Here is a 27,927-nt window from a genome sequence, read left to right on the forward strand (position 1 = left end):
CTGGGAGGCCTCTTGTTTGCTAGGCTATACTGGTTAGCTTCTCCCAGTGTGGCTGGGTAGGAACACGGCTGTTCAATCTGTAGAGCCTCAGGGGAAAGGAGCATAAGGCTTAGGTGGACCCCTCCCAGCCTCAAGGCTGCTTGCAGGAGAGTGCTCTCTGTTACATCACAAAGCTCACCACCCACACAGCTGGGAGTTCCTCTGTTACTCTGAAAGCAAAGCTGCATCACTGACAGCTAAGCAGCTTAGAAACACACAATGGAGTTTCCTAAGGGTCTAAATTCCTACTACTCAGGGACTTGGGTCCTGGAGTGAGTTCATGGAACTCTGCTTTCAAATTAGTTCTGCACAGCTAGGTTTAGTTGTCAGTCCTCCCGACACTGTCATTTCAGCCACTCCTGAATCCAGACCCTCGCTGACCAAGAGCTACTACATTACTGGCGTTGGTGTTTGGAAGGGATCTGAAGAAGGGGTCTGTCGGGGTGCACTGGGTATCTTAACTTCATGACTTACATCAAACATGGAGGTGGCATTTGGTAAAAGTTCTTCAACAGTTTTGATTCTTTCCAGGCTCATGAACTTGAAAGCATTTACATATCTAATGAAGAAACAGAAATAATTATCAAGACAGGAAAAGGCATCCAGCTGTAATGAGTCAGGAGACCACAGGCACCATATCCCAGGTAAGATGAACCAACACACCAACAGGAATCACCTAACTCCTGAGGCCCCAATCTCCCCGCCGTGACCCCTGGGAATCCTGACAGCATTGCCACTGCCTTCCATGGTTGTCAATTCACATTCTGTAGGGTTGAGGAAACTCCCAGAGGGACCTACTCTGGTCCATTGTGGAATCAGAGAATGCCAGACCTAGGGGAGACTGGAGGCATCATCTCGTCTGAGTGCCCAATGGCACAGGAGAGAAATGATGTGCAGGGAAGTGATACGACTTTATCAGGTGCTCCGAAAAGGATGTGAGGCGGCAAAATGACCTGGCATGGCTACAAGGCTAAATATTATTTAATGGCATAATCGAGTGCTAGCGCCAGGCTCGTATTTTGTGTGTGTGTGTGTGTGTGATTACAGATTGGGAGAATTGGGTAGTGTTTTATGATGTCTCTTTAACTACCTACTGACTTTTGTTGATGATCTATTAGGAAAGACGGAGACATCCACTCTGTGGTTACTCACAAGGCAAGTTCACCTACTGACTGAATTTCTCAGTCCCATACTCTGTCACTCTTTGCCAGTCCCAGTGTCTTGGGCAAGCTCCCTACTGGCTTAAGGCTAAGCAGCCTTAGAAGGGTCCACATATAACTTTGCCATGCCACCCCCCCTCCCCTCCCTCTCTCTAATCCAGCCAGACCTTGCCAATTTATTTAATCCGAACTAGTTTTCCAAACTTTACAAAATGATGACACATCTGCTTTAGCCTCTTGGGCTGGTTGTGAGGCCTGAACACTAAGGCTGACCTGTAATCCATCACCACAAGTCTGGATTTGCCCACTGGGTTTCTTTGAGGCCTGTCACAGGTGGGTAGCAGTATTTTCTTATTTTCTTTTTTTTTTTTTTTTTTGGAGACAGAGTCTCGCTCTGTCACCCAGGCTGGAGTGCAGTGGCACGATCTCGGCTCACTGAAACCTCCGCCTCCCTGGTTCAAGTGATTCTCCCACCTCAGCCTCCCGAGTAGCTGGGACTACAGGTGCGTGCCACCACACTCAGCTAATTTTTGTATTTTTAGTAGAGACGGGATTTCACCATGTTGGCCAGGCTGGTCTTGAACTCCTGACCTCAGGTGATCCACCCGTCTTGGCCTCCCAAAGTGCTGGGATTACAGGCGTGAGCCACTGTGCCCGGCTGCAAGCAGTATTTTCTGACTGCTGCAGCTCCTTCCCATATCTTCCCTGGTGGCTGAACTGAGGTCAGAGCCAGAGAGCTGTGCCTACTGCAAAGAGAGATGCTAGAGGCCCATAGTACAGTCTGGAGGCCCTAAAAGGAGTCCTGACTACATCGGGTACAGGAAGGGAGGGTCAGAACTCCTGGGTTAGAAAATTATTCTGCCACTTTCTAGCCACACAGTTACAGCAAGCCTTCCTTCTGGGAGCCTTAAGGTCCACATTTGTGTAACGGGAATGATTATGTTCTTCCCAAGACTGCTCTGAGCATAAAAGGAGTTGATATATGGAAAAAGCCTCGCACCTTGCCAGACCCAGCACGCGTCTGTGTAACCATCAGCCCTGCTCAGGTTTCATGCATGCCTAACTATCAGTCCTGAAGTGCAGGCCCCGGGCCAGCAGTGGCCACAGTACATATTTGTTCCCTTGCCTTGCCTTACCCCTTCTCCAATTCCCTCTGCAGTAATACGGGATAGATTCGTTTGTTAGGTCAAAACAAAGCAAAACAAATGAAAACACAGCTCGCTTTGTTTGTTTAGTTTTATCTAAGGTTTCACCAAAAAATTCAATGTAATGGGGAAAAGAAAAGATGGGGGAAGGTTCTAGAATAAGATAGACAAGAAACTTAAGAAAATGTAATCTGTTATTCTTAATTGGATCCTGCTTTAAAAAAGACATGTAAAGACTCGGGTGGAATTATGGAAATTTGACTGTTAGATGGCATTAAGGAATTTATTTGGTGCGATAATTTTGGTGTGGTTTACACAGGAGAATGTCCTTCTTTGAGTGCAGTCACATAATCATAGCCCACTGCAGCCTCCATCTCCTGGGCTCAAGTGATCCTCCAACCTCAGCCTCCTGAGTAGCTGGGACTACAGGTGCCCGCCACCACACCTGGCTAATTTTTTAATTTTTAGTAAGACGAGGTCTCTCTGTGTTGTCAAGGCAGATTTTGAACTCCTAGGCTCAAGTGATCCTCCCATCTCAGTCTCCCAAAGTGCTGCGATTACAGGCACGAGCCACTGTGCCCAGCAACAATAGCCTTCTTCCAAAATGTATACTAAAGTATTTAGGAGTAAAGTGCTATTATGCCTTAAGCCTCCTTTTAAATGGTTTGGCAAAAAGAAAAATCCGTAACAAACACAATCATAGAGAGTATAATAGACAAAATAGGGCAAAATGTTAACAACAGTTGAATTTAGGGGATGGGCATATGGGTGGTGATCACTACATAATCTTTCTTTCTTTCTTTCTTTCTTTCTTTCTCTTTCTCTCTCTCTTGAGTCTTTCTTTCTTTCTCTTTCGTCTTTCTTTCTTTCTTTTTTTTTGTTGGAAAATTCTGTGATATAAAGTTTGAGAAAGAAATCTTACCTGACATCATCAGAGCTTCCTGAATTAAACTTCGGAGCTGAAATACCTTCCTTGAAGAAGTCCTCAGAGAAGGCAGGAGTTGAGTATGTAAACCCACTATTTCCTGTCAGTATGGCATTGATTGGGATGTAGTCTTTACCATCCTAAAATACCAAAGATCGAGCTCTCATTGCACCAATTCTGACTTCAACGATTTCCATGAACCGTTATGTCAACTTTGACTATGTCATTTGCACAATCTTGGTTGTGTTTTGAGAAGATAATTCTGTATATACATACACACACACACACCCTTTTTTTTTAAACTTCTGATCTCAGCTATTATATTAATAGCCCTTAAAAAAAAACAAATACAATGCCCCCTGATGTGCATTCAAAGGCATTTTGATGTAGATACATTTAGTTTTACCTGTTGTACATTTGCTTGAAGCAAATCACCTAGTTTTTCCACAAGTTCTGCAAACCTTGGCCTTTCTTTTGGGTCTCTGTGCCAGCAGTCCAGCATGATCTGATAGCTGGTGGGGAAAACAGCAACAGAAATAGTTGGAGAGCAGTGATCATCCTATGCATTGCCTTACGTACTACAAAGGGAAGGCTGTCATCATCCGCACAAAGACCAAGCTTTCTGTAGTATGTGACCCTGCTTCATTTTTAGGTTTGGGTTTATAGCACCAGCACTTAAAAGGCTGTCTGGGCCAGGTCCTGCGGTCAGTGGAAAACACGTCTACCAAGGCAGACTAACCAACCCACCAGAGCTCATGGATACCCAGGTTCTTTGTTGTGCCTGTGGCCTCTGCAGATGGAAGGTCTGAGTTCTGTGAATGAAACACAGCAATTCGGAAAGGAAACCCCACCGCTCACTGCAGTTCAATGTGAAGTGGAGTACTCCTCCCTGCACTTTCAGAAGTAGGACAATGTCCTTAAAGTTAAAAAAAAAAAAAAAAGGTCATACAGCCATAAATATCAATGGCTGAATAGTTTGTAGTACTTATTTCATTCTCGGGTTGTAACAAAGGTTGGTTTGAGCTGGCTTCTTAAAAAGCATGTGGCATTTCCAAGTCCTTACACCTCCCTTGATGGGCTCAGCAGTGGAGACCGGTTGGGAAGGTCCTGTGTACATGACTGTGTCACTTCCAGAAGGTGAAGCCCACAGTGTGAAGTTTCTGGGGCTGTGAGCAAGGTTCCTGTGTGTAGCTGATCATTCTCCCCCAGCACTGCAAAGCCGCTGTTACAAACTGGCCTCCCACCACTCAAGGCACACAGTACAGGCTGGGCTCCTGGATAATGAAAACATTTGTCTTAATAGCACAGAGGTCAAATCTTGTCCTGGGAATCCAATGTCAACAGATTCCTCTGCGATTCTTCTCTTACATTTTATTTTTATTATTATTATTATTTTTTTTTTGATGCAGAGTCTCACTCTGTCAACCAGGCTGAAGTGCAGTGCCATGATCTCAGCTTACTGCAAACTCTGGCTCCCAGGTTCAAGTGATCCTCCTGCCTTAGCCTCCTGAGTAGCTGGGATCACAGGCACCCACCACCACAGCTGGTTAATTTTTGTATTTTTAGTAGAGATGGGGTTTTATCATGTTTTCCAGGCTGGTCTCGAACTCCTGGCCTCAATTGATTCACCAGCCTCGGCCTCCCAAAGTTCTGGGATTACAGGCGTGAGCCACTGCGCCCGGCCTCTTCTTTACATTTTAGATGTAAGGGTATCAGGCTCCTCTCTTGGTCATGTCTGCACGGAATCGAGGTCTGTACATACCGCCCTCTCTGAAAAACACAGGCCAGAGGTCCATACACACACTGCATTAAGAATTGATTCTCCTTGAACCTTGTGCTCTTCAAGGGATGTTTATTATACGTTACCTCTTCTCTCAGAAGATAGTCTGGATGAGAGAGGACTCTGTGTTACACTCAAACCTGAGTGGGCTCCGAATTTGGCTCTGGGTGGGAATCGGGCTGTAAGCACTATGTAGGCAGGGCCTCATTTCCACACCTCTCGCCTACCACAGGGCAATAAATATCTGCTAAAAGAAGTCAGACTGGTCTCCGGGAAGAGATAACTCTGCTCCTTCTGTGAATTCTTCAGCTGTACTGCAGACATTACTTGTGCTGGGAGATGGCGGTTGCTGGGGAAAAAACCTGAGAAACCCTAGTTCATATCCTCCCTCTGACACTTCTTAGAGGTATGCCTTTAGGGGGCGCCAATGGCTCCAGATATCTCTTAAGTATATTCCTATTTTGTTTCAAAGTATATGAGGTGGCTGCCAAACGCAGTAAGAATATAGGGAGGTAAAAAAAAAAAAAAAAAAAAAGAGAGAGAAGAATCCAGGTGTGGTGGCTCACACCTGTAATCCCAATGCTTTGGGAGGCCATGGTGGGACAATCGTCTGAGGTCAGGTGTTCAAGATCATCCTGGACAACATAGTGAGACTTTATCTCCACAAAAAATACAAGAATTAGTCAAGCATGGTGATGCATGCCTGTAGTCCCTGTAGTACAGGAGGCTGAGGCGGGAGGATCACTTGAGCCTGGGAGGTTGAGGCTGGGCTCCAAAGAGAGGCCTTCAGGCAGAGGCTCTGGGCTCGTCTCCTCCTGCACCATCGTCTCCCCACAGGATCAAGCTGCTGTCTGGGAGATGCACCATCCTGAGCAGGACACTCCCTGGTTTCCCTGCTGACACTCGTAAACGGAACCATCTACAACCACTTGCTGTTTTTTACTTTTGACTCTTGGATTCCGATTTCTAGTTTCCACTCTTCTTGCCTAAAATCCAATGCAAATCATCTCAGCAAACACCAAAGGAAAAGAAAAAACAAAATCGAAAAATTCATTGCTTATTCCCTTATTGAAAGACATCTGATTCAACAGTATCTGGGCCAGGAACCAACAACTCAATGTTACAAGATTTTGTACCACTAAGTAAATAGGTTTAGTAAAGTTAAGAGACATTAGCTTGCATCCAAGCTGGGGATGAGGGGCCTCCAGGAAGTTTTCTTTCCAAGCTATCACCCAAGTTCCCAAATACACACCGCTTTAGGCCAAGTTCAGATCACAGAATCCCAGTTCTGAGAAGCTGCACTTGGTCCTCACCCAGCCCTTCCTACTGTTAGAACAAACTAGAAGGAAATTACTCCATCAGCTTTCACATGCTGGAGAAAATGGCTGAAGGTTTGAAGTCTGGCCTTCTGAGGAAATATTTCACAGAGCTTCTTACTTTTTAAAATTTCTAAAATCTCTCCCTCCTCAGAATTAAGGAACCATACCACTCTCTCTAGGTCACCTGAGGCATGGGAGCTACCTGAGTGAGGTTTATGTAAAGACTTGAAGGTTTGAGAGAGTCCAAGGCAGTTTTTGGTCCAAAGCTGATGTGACTTTGTACCTCTGAGTTATTTCCGACCACAGCCTGGGTATGAATGGGAAACACACTCTGCAGCAGTGTAGGATGGTGCTGTGGACTCTGGACTCAGGCTGAATTCGCTTATTACCAACGCAGCCTTGAGCAAATCACTTACATGTGCGATGCCTGTTTTCTCATCTGTGAAATGGAGATCGTGACAGTCCTACTTTATAGGACTGTTATGAGCATTAAATAAATTAATGCTTAAAATAGTGGCACTTATAAGCACCAAATAACTATTTAATCAGTATTATTCAATATTGTTATAATAAAAACTAATTTCAGGCCAGGCATGGAGGCTCACGCCTGTAATCCCAACACTTTGGGAGGCCCAGACCAGTGGATCACTTGAGCTCAGGAGCTTGAGACCAGCCTGGCCAACATGGAGAAACCCCATCTCTACAAAAAAATACAAAAATTAGCCAGGCGTGGTGGCAAATGCCTGTAGTCCCAGCAACTCAGGAGGCTGAGGAAAAAGAATGACTTGAACTCAGGAGGTGGAGGTTGCAGTGAGCTGAGATCACGCCACTGCGCTCTAGCCTGGACAACAGAGCGAGACACTATCTCAAAAAAACAAACAAAAAAACCCAACTAAACTAATTTCACACTATTTAGAATTTATATGGAAGTAAAAATAAAACTTAATTTCATACCGATTTGCATTTCTTTTGATGTAAAAATATTGTTATTTAATAATAACAATTATTAGTGTAATTGAGAACTTACTCTTGAGATTTTCAGACTATATGAAGATTGGAAGGACATATTTAATTCAAAGCATGAGTGGCCATATCAGAGAAGCATTTCTACTGAGGAACGTGGGGTCTGTTCCTAATTCAACAGCCGTGGTCTAGGGACATCAGTCCAGAGGCTTGGGTTCTAAATGTCTCCTCTGCTTCTCAGCTGACAGACGGCACATTGCTTCAGGTCTCGGCATCTCAGTTTCATTACTTGCTAAATTCAGATTATAATAGCTGCCCTGACCACCCCTCAAGGTCTCTGGGAACTTCAAATGAGACTATGTGTGGGAAAACACTTAGAAAATCATAAAGTTAATCATCTAGCTCTATCCCCAGCTCTCAGAAACAGGCCTTGCCTCAGCTCCCTGTACTTTTCTGATGAGGACACCACGCACCAGTGACAAGAACAGGTCCCCTCCCACTTCCCTACGCTCGGGCAGAACTCCCCAGCACTGCTGTTGGGCCTGAGTCTCCCGTCCACCTCGTCCAGTTCCTGGGTCTGACCTACCCTTACCCCGGGATGATGAAGGAAAGAGACAGCGACTTTGCCCTTTGGCCAAGCCCACACTTCCTGCATTCCCTCTGACTCCTTCTCAAAGGCCAGCCAGGGCTTCTGACAGGACCCCATTGTGTGGGTGGAATGGGAGGGCCCCTGCCAGTTCAGGAAAGGTGGTGCCGCCTCAGGGAGGCCCAAGTCCTTGTCAGCAGCTCCACAAAAGTGCAAGTGTCATCACATTCCTGCTCAGGCCTCAAAGTGCAAAACATCAACAAAGCCCCAGGAAAAAAAGAGTGTCCAAGAGAGGCAAGCAAGTACAATTTGCACAATGGAGAAAGCCTCACATGGACACCCCGAAAAGCCATCTGACCAGGCAACTCCAGATAGCTGCTGGGCCTATTCCTAAAAGGTTCTTTTTTTTTTTTTTTTTTTTTTTGAGACATATTGTCACTGTCACCCAGGTTGGAGTGCAGTGGCGTGATCTTGGCTCACTGCAACCTCCGCTTCCCGGGCTCAAGTGATTCTCATGCCTCAGCCTCCTGAGTAGCTGCCACCAGGCCGGGCTAACTTTTGTATTTTTAATAGAGACGGGGTTTCACCATGTCGGCCAGGCTAGTCTCAAACTCCTGACCTCAAGTGATCCGCCCGCCTCTGCCTCCCAAAGTGCTGGGATTACACATGTGAGCCACTGCGCCCGGCCTCTATTCCTCCTAAAGGATCCTAAAGAAGTTGTATTGCCCACAAAGCCTTCTGTGAAGCATAATCATGACGTCAGGAAGTTCCCCTTTTCCTCTCCAAGACCTGTTCTGCAGACCATATCAACCCCCTCATGGGTGTTCCACGCAGATACAGGACTGGTCAGAAGACCAAGGTCTAGCCCTCCATCCCTGGGGCTGCTAGGCCTGTTTGGCTCCCACTCTGTGAGTGAGGCCAAGGTCTTGCATTCAGTTCCTGGGTGGTCTGTTTGTTTTGCCTGGATTCATACCTAGAAACTGAATTTCTAACTTCAGTTCCCAGCTAGAGCCCTTGAAAAGTCATGTCAGTGGTCAGGACAGGAAATAGGTAGGGATGGGTCAAGGGCCACGTGCCCCACTGCAAGAAAAGACTCCCAGCATATCTGGGCCTGACGGGCTGAGGGGAGCATCTCTAAAGGAAAGAAGAACCTTGGCATCTTCCAAGACTGGGACTCTAAGAATCCATAAAACATCCCCTCTCAGGGATGCCCTGGTGAAAAGCGAGCTGTCAGATGGGGAGCAGAGGGCACCAAGGGCTCACATTTCAGGAGTAGAGTACTCAGGAGCTCTCATCCTCATGCCTTCCCTCAGGCGACTGCAAAAGTCCTCATCCATTTGTACTCCTGGGTATGGAGACCCACCTGCGGGAGACAATGTGGAAAACACAGGGCCTTTTATGGCTTCAGGGTACAAAAGACTAAGAGGGGACAATTCAGTGTTTCTTTCCTCCCTTTAAAGTGACATTTTAGTAATAAATTCCCAGGGATTACAACAGATCTCAACGTACAGTACAACACACAGAGAAGCTCAGCAAATCCTTGCTAAGGACACCCGCTTGGTTGGGTGGTCACATGGTGCGGGGCACCTGGGGCCCACAAGCCATTCCTATGGCTACTCCTGCGTGTGTGGTCAGAGGAAGGGGTGTCGTCTGAAGGGTCCTTGCCTTCTCCCCACAAGTAACTCTAAAGAAGTCCCATCATTAGAGACTCATCCTTTGGGTTAGTGAGCTTTTTCTTTTTTGAAGAGACAGGTCTCCCTCTGTCACCAGGCTGGAGTGTGGTGGCATGATCTTAGCTCACTGCAGCCTCAAACTCCTGGGCTCAAGCAATCCTCCCACCTCAGCCTCCTGAGCAGCTGGGACTCCAGGTGCTCACCATCATCGCACTTGGCTTGGGTTTCTTTTTAAAAAGCCAATAGACTTGGGATAGGCTACATGGGAATCATTCACACTTGAGTGGGAATGACTTTAATTCGCTTCCTTGCAAACTTCCTATAGGACCAGGGCTCTAGGAGTTGTGACAGGCCTGAGGGAAGGGGGCTTTGGGCTCCAGGGCTGGGCTGAATGGAGTGGAGTGGGGTGGGGGCTGCCCGTGGTCAGGAGTCTGTAGACCTAAGGGCGCCAGAGAGGCCTAGGCTTTGCCTTCTGCCCGCTTTACTGCCCAGGATTCCCCTGCAACCTTTCCTTTTAGGGGGATTCTTGCCAGGGCTGGGGGTTGCAAGGCCTTCTAATGCACTCTTGTTCTAGCCCTGCAGTCTCATCTATCTCAGCATTTGTTTGTCTGCATTTTCTAGTGATTACTGCTGGTAGGAAGCAGCTGGGAGACGTGCAGTGCTGGCACCGTGTCATTGCGGGGCCACTGCAGCCGCCAAGCTGCTTTCAAAGACTGGAAGCAACAGGTGCCTGTCATCGAAAGCAGGGGAATGATTTTCACACATTACAGGAAACCAGGGATGTTACTGGGTGACTTTTATTTGCTGTGAAAGTCAAATTTTTGGCAAAGCCCAAAAGACTCTTGGCTAGAACTTGAGTTTTGGAGGCCTCAGATCATCACTGTGTGTCTGCAAGCAGATGTGAGCTCTGCACGTATCTGTGTGCTTTGAACAGGGCTTCTAGCCACCCATAGTGGATGTTATTGCAAGCAGAATAAATACAACCAGTGTTGTTTATTGCTCATCCTGTATAAACCAGTGTCCAGAGCCATATCATGTGTTAATATCAGAGGCACTGGAAAGGTCTCCTGTTTCTAACAACACCTTCCTCACTGGGGTAGCTGAGCTTGTTATGGCCTTTCCTAGGAAGAAATTCTGAGGTGGTGGGAGATGCGGGGAGGGAAGGGGTAAGGGCGTTAGAGGTGTGGGTGTTGAGGAATTGGAAAAGGACAGAATTGGGCAAAGTACAGAAAAAGATAAACCCGGCTTCAGACTTTATACCCATTTGACCTTGTTCATGATCGTATAAAGCCCTTTTACAGTAGAGGGCAGACATGCGTACGCCATTACTCATCTGAGAGTCTACGTGGACCCATTACACCCTAACAGTTTTTTGTTACAGTAGGTGCTAATCTAAAGGCTGTCTAGCCAAAGGACATTCAGCAGAAGATGCAGACATTTATTTCTGGGCTGTTTGATTTCTTCCTTCTCCCAAATTTACCTAAGGAGAAGATTTCCCACAGCAATACTCCGTAAGACCACACGTCGCTCTTGGTGCTGTAGATTTTGTCAAAGATAGATTCAGGAGCCATCCATTTCAGAGGAAGTCGAGTCTAGAAGAGGGCAAGGGGGCCTTGAGCAGAAGGGCATGAAAACAAAGCACATTCAACCCAAGTGTCCATGGGGTCACCTCCCAGATAACATACGGCCCATAAATCATTTCCTAGAGCAGCTCTGGTTTCCTAACATAGAGAACACCATAGTATGCAGTGTTATGCTAAAAGAGGGAGCTAAAGTGCTATACTGAGTCCGATGAAGGCAGTATATGTTCAGTAAGCCTCTCTGATGTGTTCAGCATGTCCTTATCTGCATGGCTCTGTGAGAAATCCTCCCCCACAAAGAAAGCCTGCACTCCACAGGGACACTCAGGGCTTGGAAAAAGAAAAGAGTGATCTGAATTTGAAGATATCCTGAAAACTGGTAGTGGTTTCCAAAAATTTTTCCAAAGAAGGAGGATTCTGAAAGCATTCCTATGCAAAAAGACAAGATTTCCAGTCACTGAATAGGGAGAGTGTGCAAAAGCATCAGAAAGAAGAGAAGAAGGAAAGAAGTCAGAGTTGAAAGAGAATATACAGTTGGTTTTCAAGCATGTAGACAAATCTTCCTCTCTTTCAGATAGCAGGAATCCCAGTGAGTTAGGCCTCACCACTTTAGATGATGGGGATTGATGGGAGGTATGGGATAAAGGAGAGACAAGGAGAGAGGAAGTGGGAGGGGCAGGGAGGCTGACTCAGATACGGACCAACAGAAAGGAGGGGCGGACTAACATGAAGGTTGATGCCATCTCTCCAGACCAGGGCCCCAAGGAAAGTCTGTTTTCCTTTATTTTTATTTTTTTATTTTTACAAAGGATCAATGTGAAGCCATATGTTTTCCTTCTATACAACAGATTGTGATGCAGTGGCTCTCAAAGTATGGTCCTAGGACCTGCTGTGTCAGCACCTTCTAGAACAAACGTGTCCAATTCCTGGCCCGCGGGCCACATGTGGCCCAGGACAGCTTTGAATGCAGCCCAACACAAATTCGTAAACTTTCTTAAAACATTATGAGATTTGTTTGCAATTTTTTTTTTTTTTTTAGCTCATCAGCTATTGTTAGTGTTAGTGTATTTTATGTGTGGCCCAAGATAATTCTTCTTCTTCCAATGTGGCCCAGGAAAGCCAAAAGATTGGACACCCCTGGTCTAGAAACTGGTTAGAAATGCAAATTCTCAGGCTCCACCCAAGACTTACTGACTCAGAAACTCTGGGGGGTGGACGGCTTGTTAGGCCAGCACACTGTAGCGTAACAAGCCTTCTAGGTGATATGTATGTTCAATTAAGCTGGGAACCACTACTGTAACTCATTGGCGCCCAGACATAAGCTTAACCCTCAGGGTATATAGGCTGAGGGTTAAGGAGAAGGGAGGACATGGGAGGTCACCCACAAAAGTGAAAAATAACACTATATCTGAAAACAAGCAGGGAAGAGAAGCCAGTGCAAGCCAGCAGGGAGATGCTAGGCATGGAAGGCCGTGGGAGGGAAACAGTCTCCTCCATAGTCAGCAACTGCTCACAGTCTTCCCCGCCCTTTCCTGAGACAGATACACCTGCTGAATCAATCATCCGGGTTTATTTGAGGGAAAGAGTCCAGGCTGTTCTTTTCAGTGGTACAAGGAATTCCCTCAGGATTCAAAGGAAGGTAATGCTAAGGTCTCACCCAGGCCCCACCAAACACTTCTCAGGTTAGCAAGTCTCACGCAGCGCTGCCCAAAGGACAGGTGGGAGGCCAGGGATTAGGGAAAAGCAGAATCAGGAGACAGTGGCCTTTCTGAGCCTTGCACAAGGGCTCTTTGGGATGCTGCTCATCTGGACTGCTTGTCTTCACAGAAAGCCAATGATGGTTTTCAGGGACTACAGCTGAGGAGGTGTAAATATTTACCAAGTCTGTGGTTTAAAAGTGATAGGACCTAAATGAGTCAAATAAACATCAAACTGACTTACATCTCCTTTTCTCACATAATCGGGGTTCTTATAAATATCCCGGGCGAGGCCAAAATCACAAATCTTCACCACGTTGTTCTCAGATAAAAGAATGTTTCTCGCTGCCAGGTCCCGATGAATGCACTATAATAAAGCAGTTGCATAATCAGTGCATTTCCTTAACCTAACCAACTAATTTCCTACACCTCTCAGTGTCATTAATCTTAATTTGGGAATCCATTTCACATGCTGTGAAGGGAGCACCTCTCAGTGAACACAGAGTTACCATAAACATGAAGAGCCTCTCTACAAATGCAGGTCCCCAAGCCCTTAAAGTCAAGAAATGTTCTGAATCCACTGGGCTACTATTTGATCAGCGAAGCTGGTTATCTAAGATTTACCAGTGGGCAAACTTTCCCCACAGCCTTTTATCCTGAGCTGCCAAGATGAGATCTTTCTCCAGCTGAAGTTTTGTGGGAGGGCCCCATATGGCTATATTAATAGAAGCTCTCCTATGAAGTCATGTCTTCTGAGATTTGGGCCAGATTTGAAAACATGCCAGAGGGTACTGTGGAGATCCGACGCCAGATTTGTCTAGTCTGAAACCCGTGAGTTTTCCCCAGAATTAAGTTCTATCCACTGGTATCCACGACTCCTCATTCTCAAAACTCCTCATATCAAGGCAAATTAAGGTACTTGCAGTGGTGTTTGTTCTACATTTAAGAACATAGGTATCAGCAAATACTAGGAAAAATGAATTTATAGCAAAGGTGTGTGTCCAGCCCTGGCAAAGAAGAAAAACAGTAAACAGCAAGACTGACCTTTCTAGAAGACAGGAACTCCATGCCTCTGGCCACTTGAAAACTGTAAGAAATCAGATCTTCCATAGTGATGGGCTCCTTGTAGAAACCGTCAGAATCTGGAAAGGATTAGAACTGTAACTGTAATGGCTCTTGTTATCCCACCAAATCCCAGTTTATTGGAACAATGTTAGCAAAACATAAAACAAACCAACAAGTAGATCAGAGTTCATTTTTAAGAGTATTTGAGTTTCAACATGAACACCAGAGATTTTTCCAGGCCTCCAGCCCATTTTATCCAAGCATGGGGGCAGGGAGATGAACCATTAAGATGAAAATGCCTGAGGGGAGAAAACGGTACAGTTCCCTGTCAAAATTAGTAACTCTGTAAATAATCTTAATTCAAATCTTATCTCCTCAGGACATTACCATTCGAGTCTCCCACGGATGTTTATTAGAGTGATAAATAAGAAAAAAATTTCAGAGATGCACAGTATGTTGTAAAAATATCTCAGCGTGTAGGACAGGAAGGAATTAATACCTACCCTCCTCTTCCTCAACATCACTCAGACTTTTATCTTCCTGAAACCCGGAGCTCGCAAAGCTCTCGCTGCTGGTGACGCTATCTAGTCTTGGTTTCTTGCCTTGTTCCAGGCCTGGCTCCATTTTTTCTTTCTTAGGCTCCATGTGTAATGCTGCATCCTTTGAAGAGATCGAAAAGGACCCAGGTAAAAAGGAGCTCCAGCACAGCAGTGGGAAACCAGTCCCTCAACTGGCAATCGCCTGATGAGAAATGAGAGCGTTTCACTTCTCAAAATGGGTCGTGAACTAGCACAGGGGCCCTACGGTATCCAGGAGCCTGACTACCTCTGGGGTTGCAGAGTCTATTGTGCTCTTGCCTGGGCTTCTAGACAGCATCTTAGATCAGATAAAAAAAAAATTAAGAGTGGTGGGTATTTACTGAATGCTTACTCTGTGTGAGCTGGTATATTAAAAGCTTTAGGTACATTTCTTGTTTAATGTTTCCAACAATTTTATGAAGTAGTTCTTATTTATACATGGAGAAACAGGTTCAGAGAAGTAAAGTAATCAAATTCACATGCAGCTAATAAATAGCAAAGCTGGCCGGGCACAGTGGCTCACGCCTGTAATCCCAGCACTTTGGAAGGCTGAGCCAGGTGGATCATGTGAGGTCAGGAGTTTGAGATCAGCCTGACCAATATGGAGAAACCCCGTCTCTACTAAATATATAAAATTAGCTGGGCATGGTGGTGCATGCCTGTAATCCCAGCTACTCAGGAGGCTGAGGCAGGAGAATTGCTTGAACCCAGGAGGCGGAGGTTGCAGTGAGCCGAGATCACGCCATTGCACTCCAGCCTGGCCAACGAGAGCAAAACTCCATCTCAAAAAAAAAAAAAAAAAAAAGCAAAGCTTGAATCCAGGATTGGTTGATGCCCACATCTGTGCCCTTAACCACTTTTCCACGCCACACGCCATCTTGTGAAGGATGACATCACTGAGAGGAAAGGATCCCCAGTGTGCTTGGTGCTTCACTCTGTAATCCCTAGGAGGAGTTATAAGAGAAGGCTATAGTCACCAATTTCTCAGGTTTCTTTGGGGAAGGAGGGAACATGGACATTGCTTTTTTTCTCTTCCATTCAAAACAAACATACAGTTTGATCCTAACAAGGGTAGCAATGGCCTTTTACCCTTGACTACGCATCCAAGCCCTGGTTCATTTGGCTCTTCCATTAATCATGCGATCTTGGGCAAGTCACCTTACTTTTCTGAGTTTCATTATCCTCTTCTGAAAAGCTCTATTATACTATTATTTTATGATTCATAGGAAAGGAGTTGTCAGTTCTGGGTGTTCATGGGAAACCAGAAAAGATTTTTATTGCCTTTTGTAATTCATCTAGTAACTATGACACTCTAAAACCTAGCACTTTCAGTGGCTTTATAACCAGACCATGTTCGTAGCCTAGATTCTGCTAGACAGCAATACTGAGGCAGAAGCAGAGAGGGACTGGGGTTCAGTGGCGTCCCTTGATCCATTTGCATGGTGTGGCAGTTCTAGGATTAACCTGCCTACCCCATCCTTCCTGGGCTTTTCTAGAAATGTCACAAAGCAAGAGTGATCCCTCCACTAGAGGGCACAGTGGGAGCAAGCAGAGCACTGGGAGAAAGCTTCAGGAGGGACAGCCCTAACCTAGTCTAAAAGCCAAAAGGGCACCAAGGTTCCCAGCCCCTGAAAAGAGACCTTCCGGGGTTGCAGAGGGAGGCAGGCCTCAGAGTGAATACCCACTGCCATCGCAGGTAACCCACCTGAGGGCAGGTAAAGACTTTCACTATTTGTTACTGTGTTTCCACAGTGCAGTTATATTGGATTCTGTTCAGTTGGGAACTGGAATTTTATTTTTCACAAGATCCTTTGTGGGACAGAAGGCATCAGAGAAAGTGCTGGCAATAGTGTGGGGAGAAAAATGCTCCACAGGCTCACTCAGGGCTCTGCATGTGAAAACTCTCCCTGGGCAGCTTCTTCCCCACGGCACCCAAAAGTCACAGCCTAGGCACATCCCCAAGGACCAAAACTCAGGCTCCCTCACTCCCTTCCTGACTCCCAATCAATTGTATAGTCAGCTTTGGTTATCAGTACCACTTTTGTTAAATAAAGGTAATTTACTGAACTCTTGGGACTCTGGCAGAATATAGTGAATTTATTACAAACCGTATTTAAGGATCCCAGTTAATTTATTTGGAAAATGAAGTATTCCATTTTCAATTTAGCCTTTTGGTTTTATCTTTCCTTTACCTTTATCTTCCAAATATGAAAGACAGCCATGGATTTTCCACAAAAACACTAAGCTCCACCAAGTTGCACAGGGAGGCAAATCATTAAATATAGCCAGAGAAGGAAGCAAACTCTTCAAAACAAAGGACGCACAAACCCAAACGTTCCATCCTGCCCAGGTCCCTAGGGTATTCTGCTGGCTTAGCTCTTCCTGAGGCCAGTCCAAAATTTCAGTACTAAGGGGAATTTGTACTGCCCTCAGCCCAAGGCACCACTTTCCACTTTTTCTTATGCTTTTTTCACCTTATTTAGTGTGGTGCACAGAAAAGGCAGTGGAGGAGGAGTCAAGAGAGCTGAGTTCTTTCACCTTCTGACTTCACCTCATGGTAGGTGTGTGTCCTTAAGCGAATCACTTGACTTCTCTGAGCACATCTACAGCCTGCGAGTGTGAACCAACTGATCACAAAGATCCCTTTCCACTTCAAGATTCTAATTATTAGGCCGGGCACGGTGGCTCACACCTGTAATCCCAGCACTTTGTGAGGCTGAGGCAGGTGGATCACCTGAGGTCAGGAGTTTGACCAGCCTGGCCAACATGGTGAAACTCCGTCTCCACCAAAATATTCAAAAATTAGCTGGGCATTGTGGCGGGCTCCTGTAATCCCAGCTACTTGGGAGGGTAGAGGCAGGAGGATTACTTGAACCCAGGAAACGGAGGTTGCAGTGAGCTGAGATCACACCACTGCACTCCAGCCTGAGTGACAGAGAGAGACTCTGTCTCAAAAAAAAAAAAAAGGTTCTAATTACTAAAGGACCTGACTTAAACATGGGGAAAATGGTGTTCTTGCATATATTGCCTGTACGGTAGAACATCTCTGTCTTTGATTAGATCAAAGTTTGAGGGATGAGAAAATTGGCCAGCTGTCCAGTGGTTCTTATTTGTGTGTGAAGATTCTTGCCCACATTATAAAGATGGGCATCATTCTTGGATTTCAGACATTTTATCCACCATGTAGATCAGTGGTACGAAGTTGGACTCACCCAATTTTTCTATCTTAGTAGGTCAATGATGTTGATGATGATGATGACAGTGGTGGTGACGGTGATGATAACATTTATTGAATGTTTAACTGAGAGATTTTTATTCTCTCAACAATCCCATCAGCTGGATTCCATTATAAGCTTCATTTAATAAATGAGGGAACTGAAACAGACAGGTTGAGTAATTTGCATTCCCAGATTTCATGAGAAGTAGAGACAGGATTTGAATCCAGGAAGTCTGATTCCAGAGTCTCAATGTTTAACCACCACACTGCATGGGTTCATCACCATTGTTGCTGATTACTGCTTAATAATGTTGAATCACTGTCCCCTGGACTTCTTCAGCTCAGAGAAGGACACAGTATTGGTGCCATATGTCACACTGGCAAAGTTTTAGTAAATTATTTCTCCTCCATTCAATAATCTCTCTCTCTCTTTTTTTTTTTTTGAGATCGAGTCTCACTCTGTTGCCCAGGCTGGAGTGTAGTGGCATGATCTTGGCTCACTGCAACCTCCGCCTCCCAGGCTCAAGTGATTCTCCTGCCTCAGCCTCCCTAGTAGCTGTGATTACAGGCGCGGGCCACCACGCCTGGCTAATTTTTGTATTTTTAGTAGAGATGGGTTTTCGCCATGTTGGCCAGGCTGGTTTTGAACTCCTGACCTCACAAGATCCACCTGCCTCAGCCACCAAAGTTCTGGGATTACAGGTGTGAGCCACCATGCCTGGCCCAATAATCTCTTTTAAACCTTGTTTGCCCTTAGGTCTTGGGTCCACATGTTCCTTTTACTACACAGCTTTTATTTAATGATAAGGCTGGTTCAGAGTATATGTAGGGATGACATGGGTAGTGAGGGTGTCAGGAAGTGGGAGAAAGAGCAGTAGAAAGGAAAGATAATGATTTGTGGCCCTGGCCACATCATTGGTCTACTGCTGATTGTACAAGTCACTCAGTTGATTTAGCCTTAGTCAAAATCTAACCTAATAAATGGAGACAATTATATTAACTATTATCTTTCTTAAAGAAATAAGTGACTTGTGTATGTATGTTTGCGTGTATATACACATGCACACATATATAGGGGGAGAAAGAGAGAAAGTTATTGTTAGATATTTAGATAAGTGGCTGGTAGATTTACTCTCCAATTATGGCTGCATACGCACACAGGGATCAAATGATTCTCTGTGCTATCCACACTAGAGTGTAACAGATTATCAGGGGGAAAAAACATGAAAAAAGGAGAAGAAGCAGAGATTGAGTTTTAAGTTTAATCATTAACAGAACAATACAGGTTTCTCTTGCTTTATGTTGTTACAGACTAAATGAAAACTCATTGCTGTCTTTAAAAACCTCCAACTTTTAAAATCCTTACCTTGTTGAGAAAAAATAAGTCACGTTTGCTCTTGAGGTAGTTGGAGAGATTTCCATATTTGCAGTATTCAACAATCACCATCAGAGGCCCTGCAGCCAAAACAGCACATGCTCATGCTCAGCCACACCAAGCCAGTCAGCCATTTGCCAGCCTTCAGCCTGCCTGAGAAACCTCAAATCAACCAGCCTTTGTATTAGTGGGGCCAAGGGATGCGATTTAGGGATGAGAGGCCCATGAATACGGTGACTTTTTCAGTTTAACCTAAGAAGGGGTTTAAAGAATACAATTGAAATCCAAAAACAAAAAACAAACAAAAAAAACCAATGGAGGTGGTGGGCAGTGCAGAAGCGTTAGAGAGAAAAGATTACAAGAAGGACAGAAATACCTTTGAGGAGGGGAGAGGCAAAAGCCAGCCTCCCTGCCTCTTAACCAGACCCTTGCGAGTAGAGGGGCTTCTGGTTATTGTCACACCAGTCCTGGAACTATTAAGCAACTCCTCCCTCCCTACCAGGGCAGAGACGGCTATCTGGCTGTCTCTCCCCAGCAGTGTCTGCGCAATTTGCCTTGGGGCTTGCCAGAGGATCTAAAGTAGGGATCTGCAAACTCTTCTTGTAAAGGTCCAGCTAGTAAACACTTTAGGCTTTGCAGATCAAGGAGCTACTACTCAATTCTGCCTTTGCAGCCTGGAAACAACCAAACAAGTATGACTGTGCTCCAAGAAAACTATGAACACAGAAATTGGAATTTCATACAATTTCATGTCATGAAATATTATTTTTATTTTTTATTTTTTCCCCCCAACTATTTAAAAAGGTCAAACCATTTTAAGCTCACAGGCTGACCTTGGTTTGCCAACCCAAACCCGGTCTGAAGGAAGCAAGAGGGTTGGGAAGGAAGTCCAGCTGCACTGCGGGGCCCATGTGGTGCTCTGAAGGTCTCCTCTCTCCTGCCCTGCGTTTCCACTGCGTGCCTGGGCTGGGCATGCAACCCACAAAGCAAGGACCACTTCCGGGTCAAAGGGGAGTGACCCCGGAGCTGCTTCACCAGCTGCTGCCCAGGGCATGCCGGGAGCCAAGAAGCCACTAGTTCTTTTTTGTGTCTTGCAGAAGTTGGGCTGGTCCTGGTGGAGTGGTTTTCTCTTACCATGAGGAACACGCTAGAAATCCTAACAGCATCTCATCTTCCCCCTAGGTTCCAGAACGGGAAGTTGCTTCCAGAGTTTTGTATGTCCCCTCTACGGCGGCAGATGCAGCAGAGCTCGGCTCCTGCCTGGGGTCCAGCCACCCTCCTCAGAGGGGCTTCCATGCTGGCGCCCGGCTGCACGGAGCTGACGGCTGCACATGAGGGTAGGCTGTCTCATTATCCCTGATCAGTTTTACAGATGCAAAGTTGAGGCAAACAGAATGAGGTTGCCACGACAGATAACTTGATAAAAACGTTATTCGGGGATGATGGAGAAGCAGGGGGGTCGTGTCGAGGTCCCTCCGACTCTTTCTGGCCTCCCCAGCCTTTAGCTCCTCTCTACCCACCTCCGCCCCTGGCAGATTGTCTTCCCCAGCTACCCTTCATCCCTGCTACCTCTGTTGAGAGCTGGGGAAAACATCGGCATGCCCAGCTCTTTGCACCTTGCTGGCTCAAACAATGATCACACATCTACTCTCAAGCCCTAACCCTGCCATACGGAAAGAAAGGTCTGCGACAACATGCTGGAGCTCTTAATCATAAAGCACAGCTCTGTCCCTACCCCCTTGGGTAAGGTCTATCTGCATGGTGGATCTGGAGGGAAGGGCCCCCACATCACCTCCTTCTGGGATCCTACCAGTAGTGATTCATTCATTCCTTTAGGTGAAGCCTCAAGGAATATGCAACCTTCTACCTTTTACCTTGGCTCTGGCCACACTCCTTCAAACCCATCCTGAGAGAAAAGTGCCCTCTGATTGGCCTAGAGCCTGTGGAAGGAGATCAAAAAGGGAGTCCTCTTCAGAATCTTTAAATTAACTGCACAGGGAAGGGATTTATGGGAGCACCCTTCTGTAGATGCACAAGCTGTTTCTTCTAGAGCTATTAGGGAGGCCGTTTTCCTGGAGGCGAGGAAGCACAGTGTGGGCGAGAAGGAGCTGTAAGGCGGAGAACTGTTCTCCCAGCCTGTGCAGGGGGAGACGGAGCCGGCCCTCCCCTTCTCCATTACCTCCTTGCTTGGTGCAGGCTCCCAGCAGGTTAACCACGTTCAGATGGTGGCCAATGTGGGTCAAGATTTTGAGCTCAGTCATCAGAGCTTTGTACTCGCTGGCCGTGGCCCCCTCTGTGTGAGAAGCAAGGAAGAGTCAGGGCGACAGGACAATGGGGCTCCTTCCGCCGGAGGCGGCATTCTTGCCCTCCTTGTTTGTCAATGCTCAGCCGGTTGCTTCACTAACTTCCCCACATTCTGCAGAAAGGCCAAGTCTCCAGACTGTTTTCATTACTCCCACCCTCCTGAGCCAACATCCTTTTGATTACAGTAAGGCCCAGCACAGTAGTGGGGTTAGTCACTGGACACTTCCTCTTGGTGGACCTAGTTCTGTTCAGCAATGCGCTGACTCAGAGCTGGGCACCTCGTGAAAGTGCCTTCCAAAGGCTTCCCTTCTGTCAGAACCAGGTGCGGCAAGAACCCACCAGGCAGGGAGTACACCTCCACGTCTCCTCTTCTCACCTTCTCCCTTTGGAGAGTTACAGAGAAGGAGCACAAGGGGCCTGTCAGGGCAGAATGGCTACTTTTGTAAACATCTTTGCAATGTGTTATTTTCTCCCTGTAACCCTGTCCTCTCTGGAGTTCACAGGGTTATCTTGGGTTGTGAGGATCCATAGCATCTGACTTCAACTTCAATCTCAGAGATAAGCATTATCAGTCCAAGAATTAGCAGAGTCTAAAGCCTAAATTGAGTTTGTTCTGTTTGTTCCTATTAGTTAATTTGAAAGCCATTTAAAAATTTTAAATTATTTTTAGAAATATAAAAATCAAATAATCTTGCCGTAAAATATTTCAACAATATGAGTTGGAATAAAAAGATATGGAGTAAAATGATCTACATAAAAAGTGAAAGCCACTCCAACCCACTTGCCTTCTTAGTAGCAGCCACTGTTAGTAGTTTGGTGTTCAGACCTTTTTCTATGCATTTATAAATATGTATATTCAATCAGAGGTCATATATATATATATAGTCTATTTAAAAAATCTATTTCCCCCCTTTTAATAAATCAGAGACTTTTTCTCTTCTTTTTATTTATTTTTATTTTTTTTGAGACAGAGTCTTGCTGTGTCGCCCAGGCTGGCGTGCATTGGTGCGATCTCGGCTCCCTGCAACCTCCGCCTCCTGGGTTCAAGTGATTCTCATGCCTCAGCCTCCCGAGTAGCTGGGATTACAGGTGTGTGCCACAATGCTTGGCTAATTTTTGTGTTTTTAGTAGAGACAGGGTTTCACCATGCTCCTGACTTCAGGTGATCCACCTGCCTTAGCCTCCCAAAGTGCTGGGATTACAGGCGTGAGCCACCACACCCAGCAGGTTAACCACGTTAATGGTGGCCAGTGTGGGCCCGTTCTTTTTAATTGATTAATGGTGTCCCTGACATTTAGAGTGTCTATAGTCTTTTTGCTATTACAAATAATACTGTGATAGTCTGTGTGTAATCTCTGTGCACACATGCAAGTATTTCTGTAGGACAGTGTCCTGGAAGTGGGTTAGAGGTATGTGCATTTAACATTGTGGTAGATACCAACATGGTATTTCATAAGCACAAGTCATTTTTAATAATAACCAGATAAACTCCAAAGCCTGCGCATGGGGTTAGGGCTGGCTCACAGTAGATGCTCAACAAATATTTTGGAATAAGTAAACACAATTACTCTTTTCATTTCAGGCATGGGTGTAAGGCCCAAAAAGATTAATATTTTTGCTCAAGGACACTTTGAAAGAGCTTTTGACTTATGGCCTTTGTTTCACTTTATGCTTTTTTTTTTTTGAGACGGAGTCTCGCTCTGTCACCCAGGCTGGAGTGCAGTGGTGTGATCTTGGCTTACTGCAACCTCCGACCCCTGGGTTCAAGTGATTCTCCTGCCTCAGCCTCTCAAGTAGCTGGGACTACAGGTGCCCGCCACCACGCTCGGCTAATTTTTGTATTTTTTAGTAGAGATGGGATTTTGCCATATTGGCCAGGCTGATCTCGAACGCCTGACCTTGTGATCCACCGGCCTCGGCCTCCCAAAGTGCTGGATTATAGGCATGAGCCACCGCACCGGGCCATGCCTTTTTTATATCTCCCAGAATCAGATGGCCAATTAATTTAAGCAAGAAAGCTGAATGAAATTTTTTAAAGGAATTTTATAGAGTGGGTGATTTGGCAGTCTTTTACAATCAATGCTGATGGCTAAAAAAAAAAAAAAAAAAAATTGGCATTTATGAAGACACTACACACACAATCTGTATTATGTAGAAGAGATTCTCTGAGCCTTTTAAAAAAATCTCAGCTGAGTGCAGTGGCTCACGCCTGTAATCCCAGCACTTTGGGAGGCTGAGACTGGAGGATTGCTTGAGCCCAGGAGTTTGAGACCAGCCTGGGCAAGATGGCGATACTGTCTCTACAAAAAAAAAGTTTTTTGAATTAGCTAGGTGTGATGGTGTGAGCCTCTAGTCCCAGCTACTTGAGAGGCTGAGGTGGGAGGACTGCTTGAGCCTGAGAGGCAGAGGCTGCAGTGAACTATGATCATGCTACTGCACTCCAGCCTGGGAGACAGAGTAAAACCCTGTCTCTTAGAAAAAAAAAATATATCTCAAGTCAGAATCTTCTTTCAAACTCATTCATCTCCCTATAACCCTTTCCTCTTTGGAGGAAAAAAACCAGGTACTAGTTCAGCTTGCTGTGTTTATAGGCAGGGCCACAGGTGTTATCTTGGACCCACAACAGACTAGTGTGGATATCAGAGCTGCCTCTCCTAGAGGACAATGTTTGGCAGCAAGCAGAGAAATGGGACTAGCTGAGGAAACAGTTGCTTCCAGATTTAGTTTCCACCTATCTCTAGGTTGGATACTGGATTGCCTCCATAAACCAGGCCAGGATCATTTTCAGGGTTTTGGAGCAGTGCACCAATTCCAGGAGGCCAGGTCTCTGCAGCCCCTCTTTTGTGGCACACTGGTGTGGAGGAAAGAGCACTGCATTCAAAGCTGGAAGACTTTCGCACACAAACCCTTACTTACACTGAGCAGCTGTGTGGCCTTGCAGAGGCTAGTTAACCTTTCTTGGCCATGTTTCCTCATCTGCAAACTGAGGATAATAATGTCTACCTCACAAAGCTGTTGAGAGGAAATAAGAAAAATGGCTGTTTCGTGTGGTTCAGCCTAATATGTGAAAGTATCTAGTCTGATGCTTTCTCACATAGAAGACACGTTGATGCCTCTTCTCTTCAGAATCTGGGGTTCTCGCGGGGAGGGTGCTAGCATGCCTCTATTTTGACAGAAATACCTGCCTTCGTCTGGGAAGTCTACCCCAAACAAAAGTTCTGACTTGTGGATACCAAACTCCTTCCCAGACTACTTTCAGAGTAGAACTGGCAGGTTCTTTGCAGAGTTTTATTAGTTTTTTCTTGAGGAGTACAGCCTTTTGAAGTTGAAAATATATTTACATGGGGCTTTTGAAATAATGGAGTTATTGCTAGAAGATTAAGAACTTTGAAGTCTCCCTAAGCAAACAGCCCTTTCTCCTGGAGCCTGTACTAGGTACCTGTGTAGTTGGACTCACAGCTTGCTGGGCTTCAAAATTTCCCAGCAATATCCTGGAGACTTTGGAAAGTTAAAAGCTGCTTTTTGAGTTTTCAGTTCTGTTGAGTTGAAGCATCATAAAATTCCATTACAGATGAGGAAATGAAGTATTTTCTACACTGTAAAGGACCTGTGAGTCTTTGAGACATTTGGTTTACACAGTTTTCACTGATTTTCATTTTCAGTCTGTCTTTGGTGTTGGGCATAAGTCACTGTGTGATTTGGTTCTACCTCCCAGTGCTTCACAGAGTAGTAGTATCTTTCAACGCTAGAAAGATAATTCAGGTTTTTAAACTGCTAAAGAGGAAATGTTTTATGGCTGAGGTAGTTAGTATAAAATAGTTTAGAGTTCTGATCAACTCAATTGTTCTAGCTTTATAGTTTTACTTTATAGTCAGGTCAAGCCCAAGCAAAGCCATTGGGATTTAGGATGTACTGCTAAGTTTCCATTACAGCATCACAGTAGATCATGCCAAAATTTGAACCTGCAGTTACAATGGGCTTAAGTCCCTTGTTGTCTACAGTCTGTGATGTGAGAAGAGAAAGACCTTTGAGGTGACAGAGATCATTTTCCTATGGACAGTGCTGGATTGTTCCATTTACAAGGTTTATTCTGAGCTCGTGCTGGCCTAATCTCAAACTCGTGAGCAAAGAGGCCTCTAGCAGTAGAAGAAAATTATGTGGCCAGAGCAGAAAAAGCTTGTGTCTGTTCCCAGGCTATATCTAACTTGTACCAACATTTAGGAAATGCAAAATGGTGATGCGTCAGTTGAAAGCCAAACTACAGCATGCATACCTTTCAGCATTTTCACAGCCACAGTCCGGCATGTAGGTGATTTCTTAATGCCAAATGCTGATGCTTGAACCACTTTTCCAAAAGCCCCTCTTCCAAGTGATTTGCCTATAATGAAGAGAAGACAATGGTTTGTTTGCCAAGGCAATAGGGTGAGTTTAAGTCTTTTTCAGGAAGGAAATGCCTTTTCCTATGTGTGCATGTGAGGCATGGAATCTCCAGTGAACTGACCCTAAAAGAGACAAAGTAAGGGACTTATTTCTGGAATCTCTTCCTTTCAACTCTTAACTCTGTTCCTGAGGCCCCACATCCTTCAAAGATAGAGTAAGTCCCTAGAAGGCATTCAGTGAAGGTAGATGTCCAGTTTCCTTTCCACAGCGTCCTCCCATAGGAGAGATGGGACCAAGTCCCGTGTAGTTTCTTCCATTGTTTAATAACATTATGACCAAGAAGACTTCCCTGTGTGGAACCTAAGCTCTTTTTCTTTTTCCATTTACAGTCATTTTTCTCTCATCTGTTTTCAGCAAAAAGGGAGAAATAGAAAATGGTAGTTACTACTGTGGATTATAATAATGCTCATAACTTTAAAATAATCACTAAGTCATTTATCCAACTTCCCTACCAGGCAAAATATTCCCAGTCTTTCTAATGTATCTTAGATGAAGATTACAAATCCTCATGGTTCAGCACAGGAGCCTGGTCAACCACTGGTAGTGATTTGTTTCAACCCCAGAGAGGTAGTTGCTAAATGCAATAACCAAGCAAGGTTCCTTTCATGGTCCCCATAATGCTATGCTATAATGACTGTTAATATGTTTCTTTCCCTATCCTAGAATGAGCCAGGAAGTCCTTGCTCCCCTTTACTCTGGGGGGCAAGGACCATGTCTGAATCTTCCCAGAACCTAACTTGGTGCCTGGTGCTATCTGTTATTACTGAATATTGCTGCAGAATGGAGAGTGGTGTTCAGGAACGTGTGGGATGCCTAAAGCAAGTCTCCTAGTCATAGGTAACTAGAGGGGCCCATGGGATAGAGACCCCGAGATTGATGCCTTTTGGGGAGGGCACTCCCTGGAGTACCTAAGCTACCTTTTATATCAGGGAACTTCCTTTTGCACATCAGGAAACAGCTCAAGAGAACCCAGAGAAATGGTGCACCTCCAGCATGATACACCCAAAGAAGAGTAAGTAAAATAAGTCAGTCTTTTTTTGGCTCTTCTTGGGGGAAGGGGAAATGACAGAATACCATTGGTTGGTTAAAACTATTATAAATCCTGGCAGTTAGAGTGTGAATTTAACACAACCCCTCCTTTCCCAACCAAGTGCTCTTTCTTAGACCTGTCTGATAATGTGCCTTCAGTTAATGAATCTTCTTTCCTCTGTTCCTTCCTCATACTCCACTCCCTTTCCCCAAAGGACATTTTTTTTTTAAGTTTCTTGTAGTTTGTAATGAAGCTTTGCTTCTTCCTCATCATATTAGAACCTTTCTACCTTTATGCCCAACTACTCAGTGACAAAAATGTCTTTACCTTGCTCTGCTTAATGTCTTCTACTACCTACCACCCCAGGTGTCCAGTTAGGATGTATGTAAATTTCAGTTATACCAGTGTCATCATTAAAGCCTCTGTGTGGCTGTCTGCAGGGACATGCTCTGCATTCGGAGGGAACACTGGAGAGATGACACGTTTCTCTTTTTGTGAAACATGCTCCTGTGGTGATTACTAAATGACATTCCTCCCAGAGCATGCAACACGGGCAGAGCTACAGCCTCTGCTTCCTTCTTCGCGTAAAATTGTTGAAGAAATAGACCAGGATGGGGACCCTCAAGTTGAAATAAAAGAGCCTCCAGTGGATCCTGAAAGTGCTACATCTGAAAATCCAGTGTGGGAACAGCGCTGGCAGATGCCTTCTCTATACTAGTAAAAACTGGTGCATTTTGGTTGGAGGCTTATTCCTTGCTTTATTTGGGATAAAATATCAATGTTTTTCTTCCACAATGCCTTCTACCATCTAAAAAGAAAAGTGTCCTGAGCCTGAGAAATATCCAGATCTTTTCTCCTTACACACCTAAGACCCTTGCATGTTTGGGGCAGGTGGCATCCTTTGCACTTTCCATAGTTTCAGCCCCCACATCCCGTCTTAGCCGTCACAACACACTTTGTTTTAACAAGTGTTTGGGACTTTGCTTCTTATCAGTGAGAATAAACTGGCTCTCATTTGGCTTCCCGACTCCAGTCTTTTCATTTATTCTCT

At 45.2% G+C, this 27,927-nt stretch overlaps 1 protein-coding gene and 1 long non-coding RNA gene across 4 annotated transcripts in view; one reads left to right on the forward strand and one right to left on the reverse strand.

The window, feature by feature from the left end:
• The window catches only part of FLT1 (fms related receptor tyrosine kinase 1), a 194,829-nt gene that overhangs the window by 7,961 nt on the left and 158,941 nt on the right, over positions 1 to 27,927 (reverse strand). Inside the window, exons 18-28 of the mRNA XM_054446522.2 lie at positions 25,680 to 25,784; positions 21,282 to 21,395; positions 19,094 to 19,182; positions 14,436 to 14,592; positions 13,912 to 14,009; positions 13,112 to 13,234; positions 11,071 to 11,182; positions 9,181 to 9,280; positions 3,676 to 3,781; positions 3,267 to 3,409; positions 514 to 598 (exon numbers count right to left, since the gene is read on the reverse strand). Of these exons, the coding sequence (XP_054302497.1) occupies positions 514 to 598; positions 3,267 to 3,409; positions 3,676 to 3,781; positions 9,181 to 9,280; positions 11,071 to 11,182; positions 13,112 to 13,234; positions 13,912 to 14,009; positions 14,436 to 14,592; positions 19,094 to 19,182; positions 21,282 to 21,395; positions 25,680 to 25,784 (1,232 nt within the window). The remainder of the gene's footprint in view (positions 1 to 513; positions 599 to 3,266; positions 3,410 to 3,675; positions 3,782 to 9,180; positions 9,281 to 11,070; positions 11,183 to 13,111; positions 13,235 to 13,911; positions 14,010 to 14,435; positions 14,593 to 19,093; positions 19,183 to 21,281; positions 21,396 to 25,679; positions 25,785 to 27,927) is intronic.
• On the forward strand, positions 198 to 27,896 carry LOC129011494 (uncharacterized). 3 transcript variants are annotated; one of them, XR_008493339.2, is made up of 6 exons: positions 198 to 472; positions 571 to 683; positions 20,285 to 20,439; positions 26,510 to 26,683; positions 26,798 to 26,858; positions 27,317 to 27,896. It is a non-coding gene; the product is annotated as an uncharacterized LOC129011494 (long non-coding RNA). The 3 variants fall into 3 exon arrangements; XR_010123534.1 differs by lacking the exons at positions 20,285 to 20,439; positions 26,510 to 26,683; positions 26,798 to 26,858; positions 27,317 to 27,896 and adding exons at positions 3,248 to 3,349; positions 5,282 to 6,063; XR_008493340.2 differs by lacking the exons at positions 20,285 to 20,439; positions 26,510 to 26,683; positions 26,798 to 26,858; positions 27,317 to 27,896 and adding an exon at positions 3,248 to 4,194.

This window comes from Pongo pygmaeus, chromosome 14, assembly GCF_028885625.2.
Source record: "Pongo pygmaeus isolate AG05252 chromosome 14, NHGRI_mPonPyg2-v2.0_pri, whole genome shotgun sequence".
NCBI classification, from domain to species: Eukaryota; Metazoa; Chordata; class Mammalia; order Primates; family Hominidae; genus Pongo; species Pongo pygmaeus.